The sequence below is a fragment of the Leguminivora glycinivorella genome, chromosome 5 (genome assembly GCF_023078275.1).
Source record: "Leguminivora glycinivorella isolate SPB_JAAS2020 chromosome 5, LegGlyc_1.1, whole genome shotgun sequence".
Classification (NCBI taxonomy): Eukaryota; Metazoa; Arthropoda; class Insecta; order Lepidoptera; family Tortricidae; genus Leguminivora; species Leguminivora glycinivorella.
Genome location: NC_062975.1, coordinates 14,251,233 through 14,273,410, shown reverse-complemented (window position 1 = coordinate 14,273,410; position 22,178 = coordinate 14,251,233). Strand labels below are relative to the sequence as shown.

The 22,178-nt window shown below is 38.3% G+C and overlaps 2 protein-coding genes across 3 annotated transcripts; both read right to left on the bottom strand.

Annotated features, from left to right (window-relative positions):
* Window positions 1-563: 563 nt before the first annotated feature.
* On the bottom strand, window positions 564-2,726 carry LOC125226523. Its single transcript, XM_048130509.1, has 2 exons — window positions 1,690-2,726; window positions 564-660 (listed from the first exon to the last, which is right to left on the bottom strand). The coding sequence occupies exons 1-2, from the start codon at window positions 2,724-2,726 to the stop codon at window positions 564-566; spliced, it is 1,134 nt and encodes a 377-aa protein (XP_047986466.1).
* A 5,326-nt stretch (window positions 2,727-8,052) lies between these two features.
* On the bottom strand, window positions 8,053-20,517 carry LOC125226189 (origin recognition complex subunit 3). 2 transcript variants are annotated; one of them, XR_007177054.1, is made up of 14 exons: window positions 20,168-20,517; window positions 19,947-20,087; window positions 19,599-19,771; window positions 18,851-18,959; window positions 17,952-18,172; window positions 17,476-17,623; window positions 15,355-15,480; window positions 14,723-15,037; window positions 14,036-14,419; window positions 13,270-13,365; window positions 13,042-13,179; window positions 12,275-12,447; window positions 11,196-11,366; window positions 8,053-8,239 (listed from the first exon to the last, which is right to left on the bottom strand). XR_007177054.1 is itself a non-coding variant. In XM_048130103.1 (13 exons), the coding sequence occupies exons 1-13, from the start codon at window positions 20,192-20,194 to the stop codon at window positions 11,270-11,272; spliced, it is 2,148 nt and encodes a 715-aa protein (XP_047986060.1). In that variant the 5' UTR covers window positions 20,195-20,517; the 3' UTR covers window positions 10,536-11,269. The 2 variants fall into 2 exon arrangements, 1 of the variants encoding a protein (XP_047986060.1); XM_048130103.1 differs by lacking the exon at window positions 8,053-8,239 and having other exon boundaries at window positions 10,536-11,366.
* Between the last annotated feature and the right edge of the window lie 1,661 nt (window positions 20,518-22,178).

Sequence of the window (22,178 nt, the reverse complement as noted above, 5' to 3'; positions counted from 1 at the left end):
AAGCCGTCGCGATTTAACTTACTCTCGTTAGTAATATTCAACTTCCTCCCCTTGTTGCACAATGTACTATAATGCACTTCGAAGTTACATACTATTATTACAGTGTTTATACAGTTAGTGTTTGCCGCCCTAGACCCCGCCTGTAATAACTATCCACCCCTTTCTCAGTACGCGCAAAGAGGATCAAGTATTATAGAGAGTTACTGTCAAAGTAAAATGTGTAATCACAGTGCATAGACTGCTATCTCTCGACACAAGCTTAAAACTTTTGAACCTCAGTTTTGACAATTGGCCCATATTCTTAGCTTGATATGACTGTGTTCAAACGTCAAATATTAATATTACCGCCGTCTATTTAGCCCAGCGTCCCCCAAAGGTGTAACGGCATCTAGACCGCCGTACCTTTTTCTATATGGTTCTGAGGTACGTTTTTTTCTTAGACTGTAGCTGTCTATACGGGGTTACATATATCTTTGGTACGCGTCATCATCATATAGGTAGCCTGCGGTCTCGTACCTAATATTATGCCGCTGTAGCCGAGCCCTGGGCATTGGTATTTAGCCTTAAGATAAATGCGCCGCTGCTGTTATTGGTTTTGTCCTTTCTGCACAACAACAGTTGTCAGCCCCTGGCAGCATACGATGACGATTACCTCCACCTCTAAAATAGTAAAAGTACCTAGTCTATGCAAATATATGAGTTCTCTTCCGCGCGGGCTTTGCATGCCATAGTTATTTGTTATACAAGAGTGCAAAGTTGTATTTTAACGCCGAGTGTGGAATTGAAAAACGAGCAAGTGAAAGGGTTCCATAGTTGAACCACGAGCGAAGCGAGTGGTTCGAGAATAGAATCCTGAACTTGCGAGGTTTTCAACACACGAGAAGTAAAATACATTTGCACTCGTGTGTAACACAAAACTTTTTCCCTCACTATAACGAGGAAAGTACAACGCCAAAAACTTGTTTATCACTGCTTCCAGTAGTGCCACAGGTGGTAAAATATCTTCATCACTAGATTAACCCACTTTTATCAATTTTAAAGCAGAAAAGCCTCTATTCAAGGTCAAATTACTTTATCCACTAGTGGATAAAATGCGTTTTTACCCGCTGGTATTAAAGCACAAAACAGTGTTTCCGAGTTAGTGAGGGGGAAAATATCTTAAATAGTTCTCATTTAGGTAATACTTACTTAACCTAAACATCTACCTACAATATCCTACATATTACTTCTTATGCTTTAGCCTTTTATGGGTTAGTCTACATTAACCGATACTAAACTTGTAACGTGCGAATGTAACTTCTAGGTTAGCTAGACATATATTCTTCAGTTTTCTCACGTTTACACTTGCTAATCACTGGATTCCACGAAGATGAAATCCCTTGCCCTTCATTTTGATTGAAATTACGATGTTTCCTGATTTCAATCGCTTCACGTACTTTCCTGCTATAGTAAAGACGTTCAGTTGAAAGGACTTTGGGATTATGCAGTTCAATCCAGTGGTTCGGTCCTGACTCTAGCAAATGCTCGGCAACCGCAGACTTATTTATTTGTCGTTTTTTGACCGCCGCGATATGTTCTTTGACCCTTTCCGCTATGGTGCGTTTGGTTTCTCCAATATAAGAACTACTACAGCTACAGTCAATCTTATAAACGCCTGGCGTCTGATATGGAATAACATCCTTTGCTGACCTTAGTTGCCCCGCCACCCTCGACAACGGCATGTACACAGTCTGTATCGAATACTTATTTAGTATGGTACCAACCTTGTCTGTCACTCCCTTGACATAGGGCATAAATGCCGGTCGTCTTGCAACATTCGGATGCTTCTTCGCAGGCTTTCGTCTCGGTTGCCGACAATCCACCCTGTACCCATTCTTCCTAAGAACCTCCTGAATGTGTGACATCTCACTCTCTAAAAATTCAGGGTCACAAAGGTCATGTGCTCTGTTCTTTAGGGAATTAACGACGGACAGTAGGTGACGAGGGTGGTGGTGAGACTGAGCATTGAGGTATCTATCTGTGTGAGTAGGCTTCCTGTAGACAGTGTGCGCCAAGGATCCATCCATCCGACCTATCACTTTTATGTCCAGAAAAGGCAAACTTCGATCTGATTCCAATTCATACGTAAATTTCACCTTCTGATGAATGGAATTGAGATACTGGAGTAATTGCTCAACTTCTTGCTTGCCACCCTTCATGATACAAAAGACATCATCGACATACCGCTTCCATAACTTCACTGCCCATGGTTGCAGGTCTATGTTTGCCTCAAAATGCTCCATCCAGATATTTGCTAAAACCGGCGCCGCCGGGCTGCCCATAGCAACTCCGTCAATCTGGAGATAATGCTTTTGTCGATATAAAAAGTAGCTCCCTTCTAGACAGTTTCGCAATAACACCATGACCGACTCCAGTATCTCATTGTCAGCTAGCCTTGTCCTAACTACCTCAAGACATTCCTTAACTGGAACATTGGTGAAAAGCGACTCGACATCAAAACTCACCATTATGTCATCTGGTTCCAGCTTAACATCCTTCAGAATGTCCACAAAGTGACGAGAATCTTTCACAAAGGACGACGTTTTACCCACAAGCGGCTGCAACACCGATGCTACATGCTTTGCCAGGTCGTAAGTAGGTGAGGCGATTTGACTTACGATTGGTCGCAAGGGCACGTTAGCTTTGTGTACCTTCGGCAGCCCATACAATTTCGGACGTAATGTCATGTCCGAAACGTCGGGTTAAATATAAAACGTAAGTTTTACGCGATTAAGTCCCGTTTTAATTTAATAATATATATATTCTTCGTTGGTAAATCATTCTGGTTGTGTCTCTGAATGTTTACTCATATAATTTACAATGTAACCTGTAACGCAGTAAAACTCAACATTCTTCATGGGTCAAGAACGTTACCGGCTTGCATTCATGTTATCAAATCCTATACATCGATGTAGGTAAGTTGTACAAGGAAAACATTCACTGGGTGGGTACATAACTGACGCATCCTCATAGTAACTTATGTTCATCTATCAGATAAATCAAATTCGAATAACTGATCTGTTGACATATCAATCATATTAAAATAATTAAAAAACAGAACGTCGGTCTTCAAATATCAAGTAGCATAACTTTGAACTTTGATAATATCATGGTTAAGTGGAGATGAGCATAATAGTCTACATCTATATAATTATCAATTTTATTAATCGTTAAGTTTTATTTTAAATTAGTTACATTATGTAAATAGAAATAGCATATGTATGTATGTAAATGTGTATGAATGTTTTTTTTTTCATTCATTTATTAAAAATTGACAAAATTTTGTAAAAAATATTTAAGCAGTAAAAAATAACTTGTGGAGGTGGGTAGGTACAATTAGTTACGTTGGGCGTTTTCAGATGTTGGTTATTGATGAACGTACTGTTTAATAGCTGTAACGCGATAGTTGACCAAAATGTTGACCGAATGGTGGCCGTTATCGGATGTAAGAAGCGCCTGGCATCCGTTGGCTCGTTGGGTGGACGACATTCGAAAAACTGCGGGGCACTTCTGGATGAGATTAGCCCAGGACCGGGATAAGTGGCGTACACGAAGGGAGGCCTATGCTCAGCAGTGGGCGATTAATGGCTGAAATGATAATGATGAACGCGATAGTGATCGCTTACCCTTAAATATTGAGACGAAATGTCATAATTGAATACCTACCTACCTGCTTAACATTCGTAGGCAAATAAAATAAAGCCAATTAAACAGTCGAAGATATTTAAATCCATCGCTGATGTGATTTTAGAGTTAGAATCATCTGCGTAATTTTTATATTATTTAGCATGTTGGATGAAAAGGAATCTTGTTTTTAGGGTTCCGTAGTCAACTAGGAACCCTTATAGTTTCGCCATGTCTGTCTGTCCGTCCGTCCGTCCGCGGATAATCTCAGTAACCGTTAGCACTAGAAAGCTGAAATTTGGTACCAATATGTATATCAATCACGCCAACAAAGTGCAAAAATAAAAAATGGAAAAAAATGTTTTATTAGGGTACTCCCCCTACATGTAAAGTGGGGGCTGATTTATTTTTTCATTCCAACCCCAACGTGTGATATATTGTTGGATAGGTATTTAAAAATGAATAAGGGTTTACAAAGATCGTTTTTTGATAATTTTAATATTTTCGGAAATAATCGCTCCTAAAGGAAAAAAAAAGTGCGTCCCCCCCCTCTAACTTTTGAACCCTATGTTTAAAAAATATGAAAAAAATCACAAAAGTAGAACTTTATAAAGACTTTCTAGGAAAATTGTTTTGAACTTGATAGGTTCAGTAGTTTTTGAGAAAAATACGGAAAACTACGGAACCCTACACTGAGCGTGGCCCGACACGCTCTTGGCCGGTTTTTATACTCGTGTTAATAGTCTGATGATACCATGAACAGGTTCTCAGGTAATTTTTTAAATGAGGTGTAGGTTAAGCTACTTAATACGATATTTTGATAGCTTAACAGTCCAAATATAACATATATGTATGTATTTATACATAATTACATACTTACAGAAACTTACGCCAGAAAAGGGTAGGCAGAGCACCTGAAACCTTCTACATCTCTAATTAATTGTATAGAGTTAACTTTAGTTAGAACTTAGAATTAGTATATAATAGTATCAATTGTAATTTCAACTCAATTTTAAATATTTTTTTAAATACCTATGTACATGTGACGTGTAAAAGTGCCCCTGTGGCCTATTTGCTGAATAAATTATTTTGATTTTGATTTTGATTTTGAAACTGCTCAAGTTCCAGTGCCCTTCTTAGCAACTAAAGGGTTGAAAAAAAAACGAATTATGTTATTGATAACTTATTTATTTAAGTAGGTATATTATATAAAAAATAAAGCTTAAGGCAAATCTGCTTTATTTGTTTTCATCAGTATTCGTTTTGTAGTATGATAAATTATAAAAAAAGACAATATAATATTAAAATTATTTAGGTAGGTACAGTCAACCAATTGGAACCTAGGCCTAGGCCACTGTAGAACTAAGTATGTCATAGTGACGTTATAGATCAGATTGTATGAGATCTCTTTCTGCTTGTCATTTTGACATGGTTGTAGAGTGGCCTAGGGTTCCAATTGGTTGACTGTACGGGCGTTTACTGAAGGATTCACAGAATTTTATAATAAAAAAAAACATTCGTTTCTAAGTAGGTGCTGCGTACCAGGAAGCCATTTTTGTTTAAACCTAACGGACCTAACTACATTGTAAAAAAATGTAGGTACATAGGTGCAAATGAAATATGCGAGCGTAAAACGCATCTAGTGCAAACTATAGGTAGCAAACTTTTAAAGTTTACGGTCAAATCACACACCTGTGAGAACTCACATAATTGCAGACGACACGGTGACAAAGTGAATTATTACTTTAATAATTTATGTAATATAACCTTCTCAGGTAAACCAGGGTCGAAGTTCAAACTTAAAGGTCAGCATCATACCAACGACGAAGTGAGCACCGACGGTTTCCGGTTCTTTCTACGATACCCCAAAATCGTTCGTAAGCATAAGCCAAAAGTTATATTATACTAACCTTTGAAAGGTCGAGATATTCTTTATTTTAAGAAATTAGCAATTCATGGCCACTAGGAACCCTTATAGTTTCGCCATGTCTGTCTGTCCGTCCGTCCGTCCGTCCGTCCGTCCGTCCGTCCGTCCGTCCGTCCGTCCGCGGATAATCTCAGTAACCAACATAGGTATTTAGGCATATAGAGGTTACGTCACCGGCCTATGTTTGTGATGCGACTGTTTTTTTAAGTTCGTCTAATTAAACATGTCATTGAGTGATGTGCCCACATCATTTGTGTGACTGCTTAAACCAAAAGGTGCTTTACACCTTCGTATTTTACTATAAATTTGAAGTTATACTACGAAAAGGCCGTCTGCAGTTGGGTTTGTGTTCGTTTGTATGGAGCGTTTCAACACGATTTTTTCCCGCGACACCGCCTGTTAGTTTGGCGGTGGCCGTATCATTTCGTAACGCTGCTGACAATGGAAAATCAAAAGGTTTATACCTACTTTATACTAAGATACCGGCGCCCAAAATGGCCCGTATTTTTTTTTTTTTTTCATTTTAATATAAACGTGCAGTTTTGTTTATGGCATCATCGAACGTGGACATATTTAACTTAAGACGATACAGGAGGGGTCAATTATCCATGCAAACGCTCTCGACTATTTCCTCCCTGGTTTTTAAAGATAGCAATGATTTTTTTTTCAACACTTAATTATTTTTATCTGTGTCGGACCATTTTGATTATTTTGATATTCTTAATTTTTAAAGACGCTAGAGCCCATCGAAAATTACCAAAAACGCAACTAATAATATAATTTCAATAGATTATGGCGCAAAAAGGGTGTGGTAATCAAAATTGGTAGCAATTAGCTAAAAAAACTAAACGGTCCCACACAGATTATTTCATTGTTAGTCAGATTCTCAAATTTCGTAACGATTGATTATGTTTTGAAGGAAGAAAAAGTCGAGAGCGGAACCTTGATTTTAAAGATTTTTTCGCTATACCTATCTTATTTTAACTGAGTTGTTCTGAATGGACAATTTATTTATATAAATCTAGTTAACAATACTAGTACAATATTTAACTAAAATTTCCGTTTTAGCATTTTCGCTCCTGTAGCGTCTTAAGCTCAGTCACACTTACAAAACTATGCAATTTTGAAAGCGAAAAGGCTTAAGAACCGGGCTATCTTAGGCCAGTGCCTTTAAGGTACTGGCCTAAGATAGCATGCTTGATTAAAAGATTTGGTTTCAGCACTTGACATAATACAAGAGTAAAGAATAAACAGCCAAACAAATTAGGCTCTGCAATCCACAACGACAGATAAAAAATAAGAAATGTTAAGTTATTTTTCATATGCAAAACGGCTTAAGGTCACTTGCATATTTCACACGTATTTAAATATAAGCACAGATAAATTAAAGCTACCTACCTACTAAACAAATATTTTATTGGATGTATTGGTAAGTATAGACGGTTAAACAAATCATGTCCCTAAAATGGTGGCAAATTTGAAAAATAAAGGGGCGAACATTGAATTACTAACCTCAATGGAACGAAGGTCTATCGTCCCATAGACAATTTGAATTTCGCGCCTTTTTATTAGTGACAATATTTAAATAAATAAAAAAAAATAAAATGTGTTTATTTCAGGCAGGGCCCATATAATATTATTAGTAACATATTACATATAACACTTAAGCTATATTAGTGACTTAAATTATTATTCTCTTTATTTCTTTCAAATCTTAGGCTAGGCTGTTTATAATATGAATATAAAAGTAAAATACAAAACCACTTACAAAAATTATTATTATTATTTTAATTTAAATATCTGCCGCCCTCAGGGACACCCGGTACGTGCGTGTGCGTTCGTATCCAGTGACCCTGAATGGGGCAGTCCACCCTGTCACTGATGACCCTCAGGATGTTGTTGCGGCTCCCGCGTACTCTGCGCTGGAGTGATGCGATGCGGTGACGGATCACCGCGCCGAATCCCTCCGTTCGCGCGTGCGCAAACATGGCCGAGGCACTGCAATAACGCGGGAGCCCCAACAACATCCTAAAGGCATTATTATACTGTACTCGGAGGGCGTTGAAGGCTCTCTGCGTGTAATTGACCCACAGGTTGCAAGTGTACAAATTTTGGCAGAAGGCTTTAAAAAGAGTAATTTTCACTTCAACGCTAGATCTTGCGAACCTGCGGATATTTGCTTGACTGTCTATAATAGGTATACCTACGTAGCTATATATTATGTATAATTAGTACTTGTATGGGTACTAAATTTGCGAAACAATCTAGTCTTCAATTCATTGCTTACCAATTTAATTATAATGTGTATTATTACCCTTAACATACAAAATAAGGTCGTCTGAGGCACCTGCTTGACTGCATTATATTTAGTTTTTAAGAGAACTTTTTAAATGCCAAATTATTTAGTCGAATTAGAATTTGACCTAAGCATGACCTGCATGAATAGATAGATACCTAAACCACTAAAAGCTTATTTACATGTCTGCGAATCGTGCTTTTTATAAATAATTAAAATATCATCTTGTTGTCGGGCCAGGCGACACGTAACAAGTTTCATGAATTGATAATAAGTAGGAATTTGTAGAACTGTATACTTACCTAATCAGTTCCTTCACTCGATCAGTGTAGCGAGATATAGTTTTGGCGTCACTGTTAAGAAAAAAAAAAAACATTTTTACATTTTGCTTTTTGGCGCCCTCTTTACCATTTGGCGCCTAGAGTGCCCGCTTTACTCTCTCTACCCTAGATCCGGCCCTGTACCTAATGTCAAGCTCTCATACCAAAACTATACCTATCGCATATTTAGAACTCTCCGGTATATCTTTCGTAGGGCAACGGTTCATAATGTAGACTGCCGTGTTGACAGATTCCCCCAAAATTCGCTGCTCAAGCCCGCATCTAGGTACCTATTGTGAACGAAACGCAACTGTCTGTCGCACGAATACGGGATAGAGACTTTACTCTATCCAAAGATATCTCGAGATAGAGTTATCTCTATAGAGAACTACGATACGCTACGAAGCAAATTAATGGCATCTTGTATGCGTGCCGTGGAAATTTAATTTTCCCTCGCTAGCTCGGAAACACGTGTTTTGTCCTTTAATACCAGCGGGTAAAAACACATTTTATCCACTAGTGGATAAAGTAATTTGACCTTAAATATAGTCATTTTTTCTGCTTTAAATTGATAAAAGTGAGTGAATCTAGTGATGACGATGATTTACCACCTGAGGAACTACTGGAAGCAGTGATAAACGCGTTTTTTGCGTTTTACTTTCCTCGCTATAGTGAGGGGAAAAGTTTTGTGTTACACTCAGGTGCAAATGTATTTTACTTCTCGTGTGTTAAAAACTCGCAAGTTCAGGATTCTATTCTCGAACCACTCGCTTCGCTCGTGGTTCAACTATAGAATCCATTCACTTCCTCGTTTTTCAATTCCACACTCGGCGTTAAAATACAACTTTGCACCCTTGTATAAGTAACAAATAACTATTAACGAGTTCCAACAGATTTACTTAAATAGGTAAACATACAAAACGTACCTGATATTTGATAGTAATTTGCGATAATAACCTCTATTGTCGAGACGTTTCACGGGGTGTTAGATATTTTTTACCACTTCAGGCGCTCCGATATACCTACCTGGTAGCGACTATAGATAACAGACGTACATATTTATTTAGTCATCGGCTCATCGCATGTCCAAGGTTACTGTGTTTCTAATTCGAACAAATTATTAGTCTTCTTTAATTTACAATTTATAATTATAGTTTGAAACGACGGCAATAAATTATCTAGTCACGTACAAATATGTCTAATTGGCAGGTGGCGATATGGTTACGTTATTAGGTACCTAGATAATTATGTTTTTTGGATTCTTCTTGCGAAAATGCCCACCTACGTGTATGATAGTTTGATAATCGATACATGTAGTTCAATTCGCGAAGATAATCACAACCTAAGTACATAGCATTGATTAAACATTGCATAGCACTCCGCTATCTATCTGCCTGTACGCAAGGGATTTTAATAGACTAAAGTGATTTAAGAAGGTTTATATATGTGAGTGTGCACGGGAAAACGTCCCACTTTGTCGATTGCTATAAAGCCGCTTTGTCAGTTTATTCATATAAAGATACAAGTAAGTTTTACTAAACACACACATATTGTAAGTAGGTATAATGCCCATGCGAAGCCGGGGCGGGTCGCTAGGGTAAATTTAAACAAAGGATACAAAAAAAACACGTGTATTTTAACAGTGAAAACAAAACACATCAACACTTCATATACAGATAATAAATAAAATATTACACGGTACTGGCGTCTAGCTCTAAAGATTATTATGTTCCTTAGTTACATCTGCAACTCATAACTCTCAGTTTCTCAGTTTTGTCTTGTTTCAATCACATGACAGTTAAATAGTGAAGGCAGACTTCCAAATGCCTATGAAAAAAGATAACAGACATTCCGTTCTCTTATTTACATCTCTCAGGCGAAAATCGAAAAAGATCTGCGTTTTGCCTGCTTATTTAACCTTTTAAGGCCCAATGTATATTACAATGTACATAGTGTTGCAATCTAATTTGAACTTTCCATAAACTCAATAAAGTAGAATTTCCATTCTTACATTTATTTTTGAAACAAACGAAAATCTTACCAATTTATTTATAGAATAGAGTTCAAATTCAAAGCGCTGCGCTGGTGGCCTAGCGGTAAGAGCGTGCTACTTTCGATCCGGAGGTCGCGGGTTCGAACCCCGGCTCGTACCAATGAGTTTTTCAGAACTTATGTGCGAAATGTCATTTGATATTTGCCAGTCGCTTTTCGGTGAAGGAAAACATCGTGAGGAAACCGGACTAATCCCAATAAGGCCTAGTTACCCTCCGGGTTGGAAGGTCAGATGGCAGTCGCTTTCGTAAAAACTAGTGCCTACGCCAAATCTTGGGATTAGTTGTCAAAGCGGACCCCAGGCTCCCATGAGCCGTGGCAAATGCCGGGATAACGCAAGGAGGAGGAGAGTTCAAATTCAAAATGGGAAAACTAACTATGGTGGGCCTTACGAGGTTAACACATTGTACCTAACTCGTTCGGCGGATTTTCTGTTCGTAGTCGTTTTCCTCTACAACGCGAGAAAACGCTGTGATCCCTTACGGCCCAGCTACGACATTGGTTTAAGCGCGACAGCGGTGAGCGGCAGCCATACGTGCGAATGAAAAGTCCCATCGTTGTGTCTCGCTCCAATGTATGGCCGCCGCTCACCGCTGTCGCGCTTAGACCAATGTCGTGGCTGAGCCGTTACGCTGCGCTCGTAAGGCTATAAAAATGTCGGTGGTGAATGCGTTAATTTTATTTAGGAATTTCCTCCCGCGGATGCTGCCGTCGTGGAAAGCGTTTTCTGGCGAGAATTTCTCGAGAGACTATAAGATTCAAGTTTACGGGTTATTTAACGGACGGCATTCAACATGTAACACCTCTCATTGTAGGCGTTAATAGACTTCCTTGACTGCTTACTATGAGACGGGCCGTAACTTGATAGCCACCGTCACGACTTAAAAAAAATGCTTTGTCGATTACACTAAATAAAAAGGAAACTACTAAAACTAACCCAACAGGGGATGGAGTTCGGTGGTAATCGCGTTGAGTGGGACTCTAGCTTCAAGAACTGAAGATATCGAATTATCACCAGGTGAGACGCATCACGTGGTCCGTCTTTCTCTTGGAGGACTTTATGAAGCCGAGGAACTGGAGTTCTGCCACCGCTCGGGTGAAGCGTGGCCTGAAAGAAAAATAAGTTTAATATTAAAGATTAAGACAAAAGTAATTCGCCTGATGCGCATTGTTGACACTGGGCACCATTTTTTTAATGTGCCAAATGTATACTAACAAAACCCTTGTGCTAGAGTATTTTGACGTACCTAATTACTGTGTGTACTTGGTGGTGCTTATGACGCAAACTAGTTAACAATAGTTTTTATAGACACTATGAAGCACTGTCAACACGAGGTTGAATATTTGTATCGTAGCGACACTAGCAACGTGATTGATCAATTCATAAAGATATTTACTGTGTGTGTACGTCTCCTTGTTCATCCCCTGGGCAGAGAACGGCGACGAAAGCTTGCAGCCAGTTTTGCATTCGGTGCAACTACGAGTAGTACAAACAACAGCAGGCCGGCCGTGAAACTACTCGTATTACCAAAATAACTGTGTTAATAAGTGTCGAAGTTTGCGAAGGCTGAAGGCCGAGCTCCGCGTAGGGCCGAAGGAAAAACCGGCCAAGAAGCGTCCGCATTTTTCTCAAAAAACTGAACCTATCTATCAATCAATAAAGTCCTACTTTTGTGCTGGCAGTTAGGGGGGGAAGTTAGAGCGAAAATATTAATATTTTAGTAAACCCTTATTCGTTTTTAAAACACAACTCAATAAGTAATAGTGGCTCGGACGGACAGACAGACATGGCGAAACTATAAGGGTTCCTTCCTAGTTGACTACGGAACCCTAATAGTGGTGAAAGCCATTTCACCGTTTCCCTGCTTACTTACTGCGCTGGCTCAGAGACCCGACGTGGATCTTGGCCTCCGACACTAAGACTCCGCCATTCGCTCCTATCCTGTGCGATCTGATGCCACTCGGTCATTTTAAGGTCACACAGGTCTTGAAGTTTAGAAACAAGAAGGTAATTACTGTGTATGCACGTCTCCTTGTTCGTCCCCCGGGCAGAGTACGGCCGCGAACGCTTGCAGCCAGTCGTACAAGTTGATGTGTTTTCCACATTCGCGGTGTAACTTGTAGGCGAGACACACGTCGGGGAGCGTTGCTGATGCGCTGTCTGATGATGAGAGGCGGCAGCAGGAACACTGGAATAAAGGCAATATTATGGGCATTGGACGTAATATCATAGAATTGATTGAAATAATCAATGTAAGACAAGGCTGTTTGTTGAATGTAGAGATTGTAAATGCAGAACTTTTGACACATCTGTGTCCTGATAAACCGAATGACCTCTGAGATTAAAAAAATACACTTAATAACCGCATTGTGCCAGATACCTATCGACTCACTATAATTTATTTACAGGAGGAATGTGTTACAACTCCTAATAGATTTCAAATAGCAACATCTCATATGACATTTTCTAATTGCGTAAAGGGTAGGTTCAGATGACAGGCGTTCAACGCGCGTTTATGCGCGAACTCATGTAGTTGTAAACACGCGTTAGCAAAACGCGCGTTGAACGCCTGTCATCTGAACCTACCCTAAACATTGGCAAACGAAGCAGTAATATAATAGTAAGCTTTTACTCTGTATATCTCCGATGAACCTTTATAAGTATAAACAAAACAGACAAACATTAAATACTTACTAAAGAAACTTAACTGTAACTTGTAGTACCTACATTTGGTTGTAGGCTCAATGAATATTAACTAACCATGCAAGTAATCCCTATATACCTGTAGATAATGGTGAGGGTTACTGAGCGCGGTATGCACGGCACCGCGGGGGGAGCCCACGATCTGCTTCCTGACGCTGCTCACATCGGTGAAGAATAATACTTCGTGGAAGGTTTGTGTGGTCGGCGGTTGAAGACCCTAGAAATAAAAAAAATATTACAATTATCAAAATTATCATACTTATAGCCAATAGAAAGATTCACACATACAAATGCTAGGATAAGATACCTTAGCAAACATATCTTCGAGGTAGCTGACGAAACGGGAGCGAATCATCTCGAACTCTGATTGGATCCGGTCTGCTCTCGTCGCACGTAACAGTTGCTGAAACGAAATAATGTATGGTTATTTGTTTAACAGGGGTGAAATTTGTTTAATCCCTTGTCCTAGAATAGGCTAGTTTCCTATACTTAAAATAAAATAATTATATTATGCAGTGCACGAAATAAAGCACCTCATAATTAGAAGAAAAATATGGACAGTAGGTAGTTACGTTTAAACATAATTTCTATTTAATAAGTCAAAGAGAAAGATATAAAGTAAATGAATTGACCGTGACGTCACTCCTCAGTATTTCATAGTAATTCCATATTAGCAAATCGTTTCGACAGTTCTTAAAAAGAAGCTGATTTGACTAGTAGGAAACTAGCCTATTGATACCAGAGTAAAAAACAAAAAATCCAAAACTGAACCAAGATATAATATATATAGTCCTCCATGTCATATCCGACAACGGCGACCTTTACAACTTGCTCTGATCAGCACGTATATGACTCGCAAAACCGAACTTCCTTTTAAATATTCGGTCGCACTGTGCGCAATAAAGCTGCCGTTGGTCGTTATATGTATATGCGTAGCATAGCAAATGAAAAACAACATTTGTCACCACAGCGACCTAAAGAAAACATTGTACTTAGACACTATTCACTATTCACATAGAACACTATTCACTGTTCGAGAGACTCAAAAAACTAGTTTTACAATATTTACTAACCTCTTTCAATTTGTATCTATTCCCCGGCACGATTTCCATATCATTCTCAGTCTCATTAGCAACATTTGTGAGCACCGTAGCCTCCGTATTGGCGTTTTCGAGTTGCCTCAAAAACGTAAGCAAGTGTATTCTAACCGTCTTTGCAAACGTTTCTCCTAAATCATTATTTAACACTAATTTATTAGAGTTATTCTTAGTCGGTGAGGATCGTAAAGGTTTCACTGGTGATAATCCTTGTAGCTCTGAGTTGACGACTTTAAGGGCGCCCTGTATACTGTCTAGTAGCTTCAATTGTGATTGGAAGTTTATGAGCTGCATACATTCCTTGAATGTTGGGGTTTTTGTTATGGATTCGCCGGCGCATTTTGTGTATATTTCGCGTACCTGTAAAAAGAACAAGACTATCAAGAACTGATTTTGTAGAGACGTTTGAATCAACAGAAGAGATATATCTAAAACTCGAGAATCTTGAATCTCTTCCTAAATGACGAAACTTCAGATAAACTCGTCAACATTTAAGTTGAGCGTAGAAGAATTGTTTGCAAAATCTTTGACAAAACGATTATTTCTTCTAACGATATTCAGTTTAGTAATACGATTGGCGTTCATATCTATTATAAAGCATAATAAAAACCCATTGTATAAATTGAACAATTATCTAATTTTTACAAAGGATTATGTGCTCACCGTCTTTCCAATGATATTTTTAGGCAAATCCTTCAAAAACGCCGCCAATAGCCGCACACACAAGTAAAAGCTATGCAAGTAATCATGTAACTTGTTCAACTCCTGACTCAACACTTCTCTAAAGAAATTATCGTTTTCAAATAAACCAATTTTCGTTTCACAGTCCTGTGCTTCAAGAAACGGTCGGAATGAAGACAGTTGCCGAATAGTTTCTAAGTCTTCTGCTGATAGTTTGGCTGCAGCGTTTTCTATATCTTCTCGTTCGCAGCAGAGTGATTTTATGTTGTCTCCGTAGTAGTGTTCCATCATACAATACTGAAAATGTCGAATGGAAAGAATTAGATCTGTCTTTATAAAGTTGTAAGTTTCGTTCGTCTTTATGAGTAACAACGTTCTTTCTATGGGATGACATCATGAAAAATATACCGACGCCGTAATAAATACAAATTCTTTGAACCCCATGACTTATGTGCGCCCAATGTGCGCCGTGTGCGAGTCGCGTCATCGTGAGCCTTGTCCCAATGGACGAAAGTTGATGAGCTATAGCTGCCCGCGTCAGTTGACGTCTTAGCCGGTAAAGAGTTGAAAATAATTAAATTCAACTCTCACGCGAGTTTTATAGTCAAAATTACCTTTATGCTTTGAATAAGTCCCGTGACCGAGAAATCGTAGAATAAAAACACGTCAGTCAGCAGCTCGAACGCTTTCCCGGACAAATGGAGGGGACTCGTGTAGGTCAGGAAAATATCTTCTAGCACCTGAAATGTAAGAATTTATTTAGCTATTGAGCCACAGAAATGGCACATTGTTTTTGTGTCACTTGCATTGCAAAACATATCATCTCCTCTTTGGGGGCCGATTTTTGAATCTCACGGCGTTCGAATTCAGAACACAAATACAAATGAATAACACAAACACAAATACACAAATGTATAAAATGTAGATAATGTGTATTGTCACAATAATCTAATATGGTAAAAGTTATGACCTGTAATTTTCATTACCAATAAAGAATGTCTATGTCTATGTCTATGTCTATGTCACCGAAATTGCCGACTATTTTCAGTGACAATTTTCTGAATTCGAACGCCGTGAGATTCAAAAATCGGCCCCTTCGTTAGCAGTTTGGACGACACGCGGTAAGGAAAAGACTTGTGCAACACTTATACTGACGTCACCACAAAGACGAATATTATTGGTAGAGAAGACTGGTACAAACTGTATCTAGGGCATTTTCGCGAGAACAATCACCAAAAATGTTTTTTCTAAGGTAGATAAATTGTATGTTTTTCCTACTCAGAATCAGGAGCCCTTTCGATCTAGGGCAAAAAACAACAGACAAAAAAATGGTCCCAAAATTTTCTATTATTGTTTGAAAAATAGTAACGAAGTCCAGAAATTTAATTAGGGACGCTTTTTTTTTACCTAGTAGGATCGAAAGGGCTCGTGATTCTGAGTAGGAAAAACATAAAATTTACCTGTTTTAGAAAAAAAAGCTTTTGAATCTTATTTCACGAAAATGCCCTCAAGCATGGAACATACCTGATTCATGTAAATGGAACACTGATCAACAATTTAGACACGTGATATACAATTAGTAGAAAGGACAGGTACAGATTGTATCATACTTGGAACATACCTAGTTCATGTATACTGGCGATTAATGAGAATGGAACACTTTGATGAGCCGTTTGGACGACACGTGGTAGGGGAATGACTTGTGCAGTGCCGATACAGACGTCGCCACGCCGAATACGAACACTATTGGTAGAGGGGACAGGTACAGATTGTATCATACTTGGAATATACCTGGTTTATGTATACAGGCGATTAATGAGAATGGAACACTTTGATCAGCAGTTTGGACGACACGTGGTAGGGGAATGACTTGTGCAGTGCCGATACAGACGTCGCCACGCCGAATACGAACACTATTGGTAGATGGGACAGGTACAGATTGTATCACACTTGGAACATACCTGGTTCATGTATACTGGCGATTAATGAGAATGGAACACTTTGATCAGCAGTTTGGACGACACGTGGTAGGAGAATGACTTGTGCAGTGCCGATACAGACGTCGCCACGCCGAATACGAACACAATTCGTAGAAAGGACAGGTACAGATTGTATCATACTTGGAACATACCTAGTTCATGTATACTGGCGATTAATGAGAATGGAACACTTTGATGAGCCGTTTGGACGACACGTGGTAGGGGAATGACTTGTGCAGCGCCGATACAGACGGCGCCACGCCGAATACGAACACTATTGGTAGAGGGGACAGGTACAGATTGTATCACACTTGGAACATACCTGGTTCATGTATACTGGCGATTAATGAGAATGGAACACTTTGATCAGCAGTTTGGACGACACGTGGTAGGGGAATGACTTGTGCAGTGCCGATACAGACGGCGCCACGCCGAATACGAACACTATTGGTAGAGGGGACAGGTACAGATTGTATCACACTTGGAACATACCTGGTTCATGTATACTGGCGATTAATGAGAATGGAACACTTTGATCAGCAGTTTGGACGACACGTGGTAGGGGAATGACTTGTGCAGTGCCTATACAGACGGCGCCACGCCGAATACGAACACTATTGGTAGAGGGGACAGGTACAGCAGTCAGCCAAGAAAGTGGTTTACCACTTTTCGACTTTATTTCAAACACATAAGGTCGAAAAGTGGTAAACCACTTTTTTGGCTGACTGTACAGATTGTATCATACTTGGAACATACCTGGTTCATGTATACTGGCGATGAATGAGAATGGAACACTTTGATCAGCAGTTTGGATGACACGTGGTAGGGGAATGACTTATGCAGCGCCGATACAGACGTCGCCACGCCGAATACGAATACTATTGGTAGAGAAGACAGGTATGAACTGTAATGAGAAGGGTTATGATTAAAACAGATATTTTGTCACATTTTGGTGGCAGCAACAATAACTGAAATTGGTATGATACACTGCAATAATTTCAAAAGCAGGATAAATTTTTAAATGCAGATATATAAATCCAAATGTACAAAATACTTTAGCAACACGAACACTACTTCAAAGCTTATTTTTTTTATATTAGGATTGCTTACAATACATTTACTTTAGAATCTAGTGAATGAACGGTGTGGAGTAACTTTACTACATAAATGAAAATTAAAATTAAATATGAAAATGAAAATGACTATAATATGTATGTATATGTTTGACTAACCTTATAATCATAACAAAATCTTGTAAAACATTACAATTGAAGCTCTCAAAATCTGGTATAATAATCACTAGTGATCTCATAGAAACAGTTTGTCTTTTCTTAGGTGAGGAGCTGAGATATTTGTCATTATACCAGTTCTGTAATGCTCGCATTGTACATTGGTTCTTTTTCAACTTCCTTTTTGTTGGCAGTGTCTCATCATCTGAATCTGCACTGTCATTCTGCAAAACAAAACAAAAAAGGTAAACATATACACAGTGTGAAAACAGTAGCCTGAGTAGCCATTTAGGCCTTTATCCCCCCCCTCGCTTGTTGATGCTTGGCTCTCCTCCGTGCTGAGGGTCATGACCTACTTGGATCACTTGACTCCAGATGACAGATTTCCAGGCCTTTCGGCCCCTTGTGACTTTTAAGGCATCATGGACCTTGATGAAGATGACGAATCCTGTCCACATTGTGGTATGGAGGAAACAAGCCTACATTTGTTAGCGGAATGTATTATGTATGCGGCACCGCGATATAATACGTTTGGTAGAGACAGACTAGGAGTAGAAGAACTCAAGGATGTCGAACTAAAAGATGTCCTTTTGTTCTGCAGGAAAACGAGAAGACTTGAAGAAGGAAGTGTGGGAATGCTGCCGGAACAGTAACCTGCAGCTCCAACTACAGGGAACTGGGCTGAATGAACACAACAAGTGATCGACAGCCCGCCTGCCTCCGGCCGGGCGTCCCTACACTACATCTACATCTACATCTTGATGGAAAGTGATTTGATTGGACCATCGCATTGGACTGCGGCCCTTTCCCCTCTTTCCTTCCACAGAACCAGTGACCAAGTCTAGTGTAGTTAGGATCATTAACAATATAAAAACCGAATACATATTTAGATAAAGCCTTACCAATATTTCATATCCATTTATTAGCTGCCAAACTGCATTCTCAACTAAATGCTTCACTGTAGATGCGTCTTGAGAATTCACCATTGCAATATGTGGTGTCACTTCATCCCTGAAGTAAGTAAAAACATTTTCCACTTTAGTTGTAGTTTATGTAAGAACTATACATTTATTCAAACTAACAAAAGGTGCACTTAAACCCACAAAGCATCCTCCAACAAGTCTACTAATCAGAGCACTAGAACATTGATTTATAATATAAATAAATGTATTTTAAAGCAAAGGTTACAATGTTGTAACACATAGTATTCAACAGTTTAGCATGTCAGCCGTGATAGCTGGAGTTTGATTCCCGGCTTTACCACCAGTGGGCTTGATCGGTTTTTCTTTAGTGTATGGTATCTATTTCAGTTTATTGAATGCACTTACCTGATATCCTGTATTTCAGAATGCATGGCAATGAATATGTAATTAATAATGATCCAAAAAAAGTGTATGATTCATATTTATAAAAGAGTTATGGTACAATAGCATTTATTAATAGGTATTTAAAAAGGATTCATAAAATACATTAAACACACTATAGATTTAACATGTTTTTTCCTTTGCTTAGTAACCGTACTTCAAGCTAATTTTGAACCTAAAGAAAAGACTTCCTGCAGGAATTTGATAACATGGACCTAAGGTACCTATTGCATGTGCACAGTTATATCAATGTGTCTGGCTATCAAGGTGTGAGTGTGATATTTACCTTATTTTAGATATAAGTGTTTCAAACTGAGACACATGGTCAGGCTGGTTGACTCCGGTCAGGAGAGTGGCACTGGGTATGATCCCTTCTAAGGACTCATTACCTCCGTAGAATGATTTTATATACTTCACCATGTCATTCAACAGAACATCATAGGTTTTTTGATGTAAATCCTGTAAAGTATATTTAAATATTAAATTGCTTGAAAACTAATGTTATTAAGAAATAAAATAAATATATTTTTTAAAGTAGTGTTAGTTAAGGCCAGTTAAACATTTTGAGGATAAAAGAAAACTATTGAAAAGAAAGGCATCTTATTATGTATTTTGTCAAATATTGAAGACTTACCATAATTCTAGACTCAATTTTGTCCCAGTTCTTTTTATACGCCTTGTACCATGGTTCTTTCAGGAATTGTTTTTCAAACAAGTTTGTTTTTTGCCTGACATTTTTGGCTTTTTTTAATGTACTCGGAAATAGAAAGACACCCTGTAAAATATAAATCACCAATAATACGGTTTATATGAAGATTACACAGCCTAAAAACATTAATAAGCTGATTACTGTACCTTAGAAACGGACACGGTAGACTCCATTTTAGACTCGATTTATTTATGATTACTTAAGTTTAAAGACCTAGTTACATGCTCTGTTAATTTGGGTTGAAAATACCCCTTTCTCAGCAATAATGACTAAGCTGTAAACACATTATATTCGCGACTCAATGAAGCAGAATTTAATGAACACCTATTGTATGTTGTAGGAGCTGATTGTGGGCAGAGAATCGTGGTACTTGAACTAAAGCACATAAAGTAAAGTAAATACTCGATGGTAGATTTTGTAGAAAGTTCAGTATTGCAGAAATTAAGTATATTAGAGTTTTTTTTTGTTGATGTCCGGAATTTCGCGGTTATGTTGCCGCTATTTAGGCAGCAAGCAAGCAGCGTCAAAATGACATTAAAGCTAGGAACATACTACGCGGACGTCCGTCGTAAAACGACCGCGACCGCGACCTATCAGTGTGCACGGAACAAAACATCCAGAGAGCCAGATTTCGATCGGACGTCCGTGCGCTCAAGGCCACGTCCGCGTCCGTCGACCGATAGTTTGCACGGTTATGTGTAATGTCATTGTCCAGATTCCCGTCCGCGGTCGATTCAGGACGGACGTCCGCGTAGTGTGTTCCTAGCTTAAGCTTTGAGGCTCCCCACAGACAGTCTTCAAAATTCATAATCTTAAAAAAAATTTGTATGCAAATTGACAGTTCAAACTGACACTGACAGCTGTCAGTGTCAGTTGAACTGTCAATTTGCATACAATTTTTCAAGCCCCCCTAATAAAAATTCGTGTAAAATGCATATACTCATCCTCGACTTCCTTATGACTTAGATAATGTATTGAAAAAGGATGGATATATGCTAGTTATTTCTCTTTTTGGTAGGTGGTCCCTGGTTTTGTGTTAGCTAGGGATGTTACTTTGTCGATTCAATTATCGATAAAATATGCACTTACTTACGTTCTCACCTTAAACATAATATAAACGTTAAATATATAAAAGTAACGAAAACATACAATATTAATATAAACATTTCATTTGCATTATTATGTGGCTTTTTGGCTATGAAAGTCATATATTCATACATTCTTGCCTTCTTGGCTAACCGTACCTACTGATTGCAAATAAATGGTTTGTTTATGTACTTACCTACATAAACGGTCACTTCTCTTCTCTTACCAAGTCCTAATATTACATTATCATACCTATATCTCTGATCATAGGTCTGTATGCCTCCCTTTTTCTGTAACGTGAATAAAAAGGACGGCATGTTGTCTATGACTATATTTCTATGATAGTGTAATATCGGCCTAAATAGTTTGTAAAAAATAGAAGATGGGAGATACGAGTATAAAACAAATAAATACATTCTTCTCTTCTCCTAACGCAAAGACCAAGTAATTTAATTCGTGTAGCATCCCTGTATTAATTTCTAGTCCACCACTCAAGAATCTACTTATACTTACCTCAATAATATTTTCTCTATCAAATAGAAAATAAAACAAAACGGCAGTGTAGGTACCAAAATTTATTATTTCAATAGTTTCACCTATTTTTAGTTTCTTTTTAATAATGTTTGAGAATTTCTGGAAAACTAAAAAATACTATAAGTTTAATTCACTAGAAATGTTACATTACCATTTACCCAGTCTGTGATACCTGATCATCATTAATCATTTTTATGTCCTTTTCAATGCAAGAATGTCAATAGAGTTAATGTCGGGACGTCGATAAAAATGACACATCACTAGTACAAAAACATAACCTAAAAACAGTTTGGAGAAACTTCAGAACAGAATTTAACATGGTAGTAGTTATTATATAAACTATGAAAAGATCGTATTTTATGCTTTGTTTAGATCCTACAAATAATAATATCAATAACTGACCGAAATTCACTAATGAAACACAGCAGGTTCTTGGGAGTTTTCTTTTCTCCATGTACGTGAATTACAGTCCTTAATTCAATAACACAAGCCATAATCACACAAGGAACTTGAACACATTACAAATAAGAATTTAGC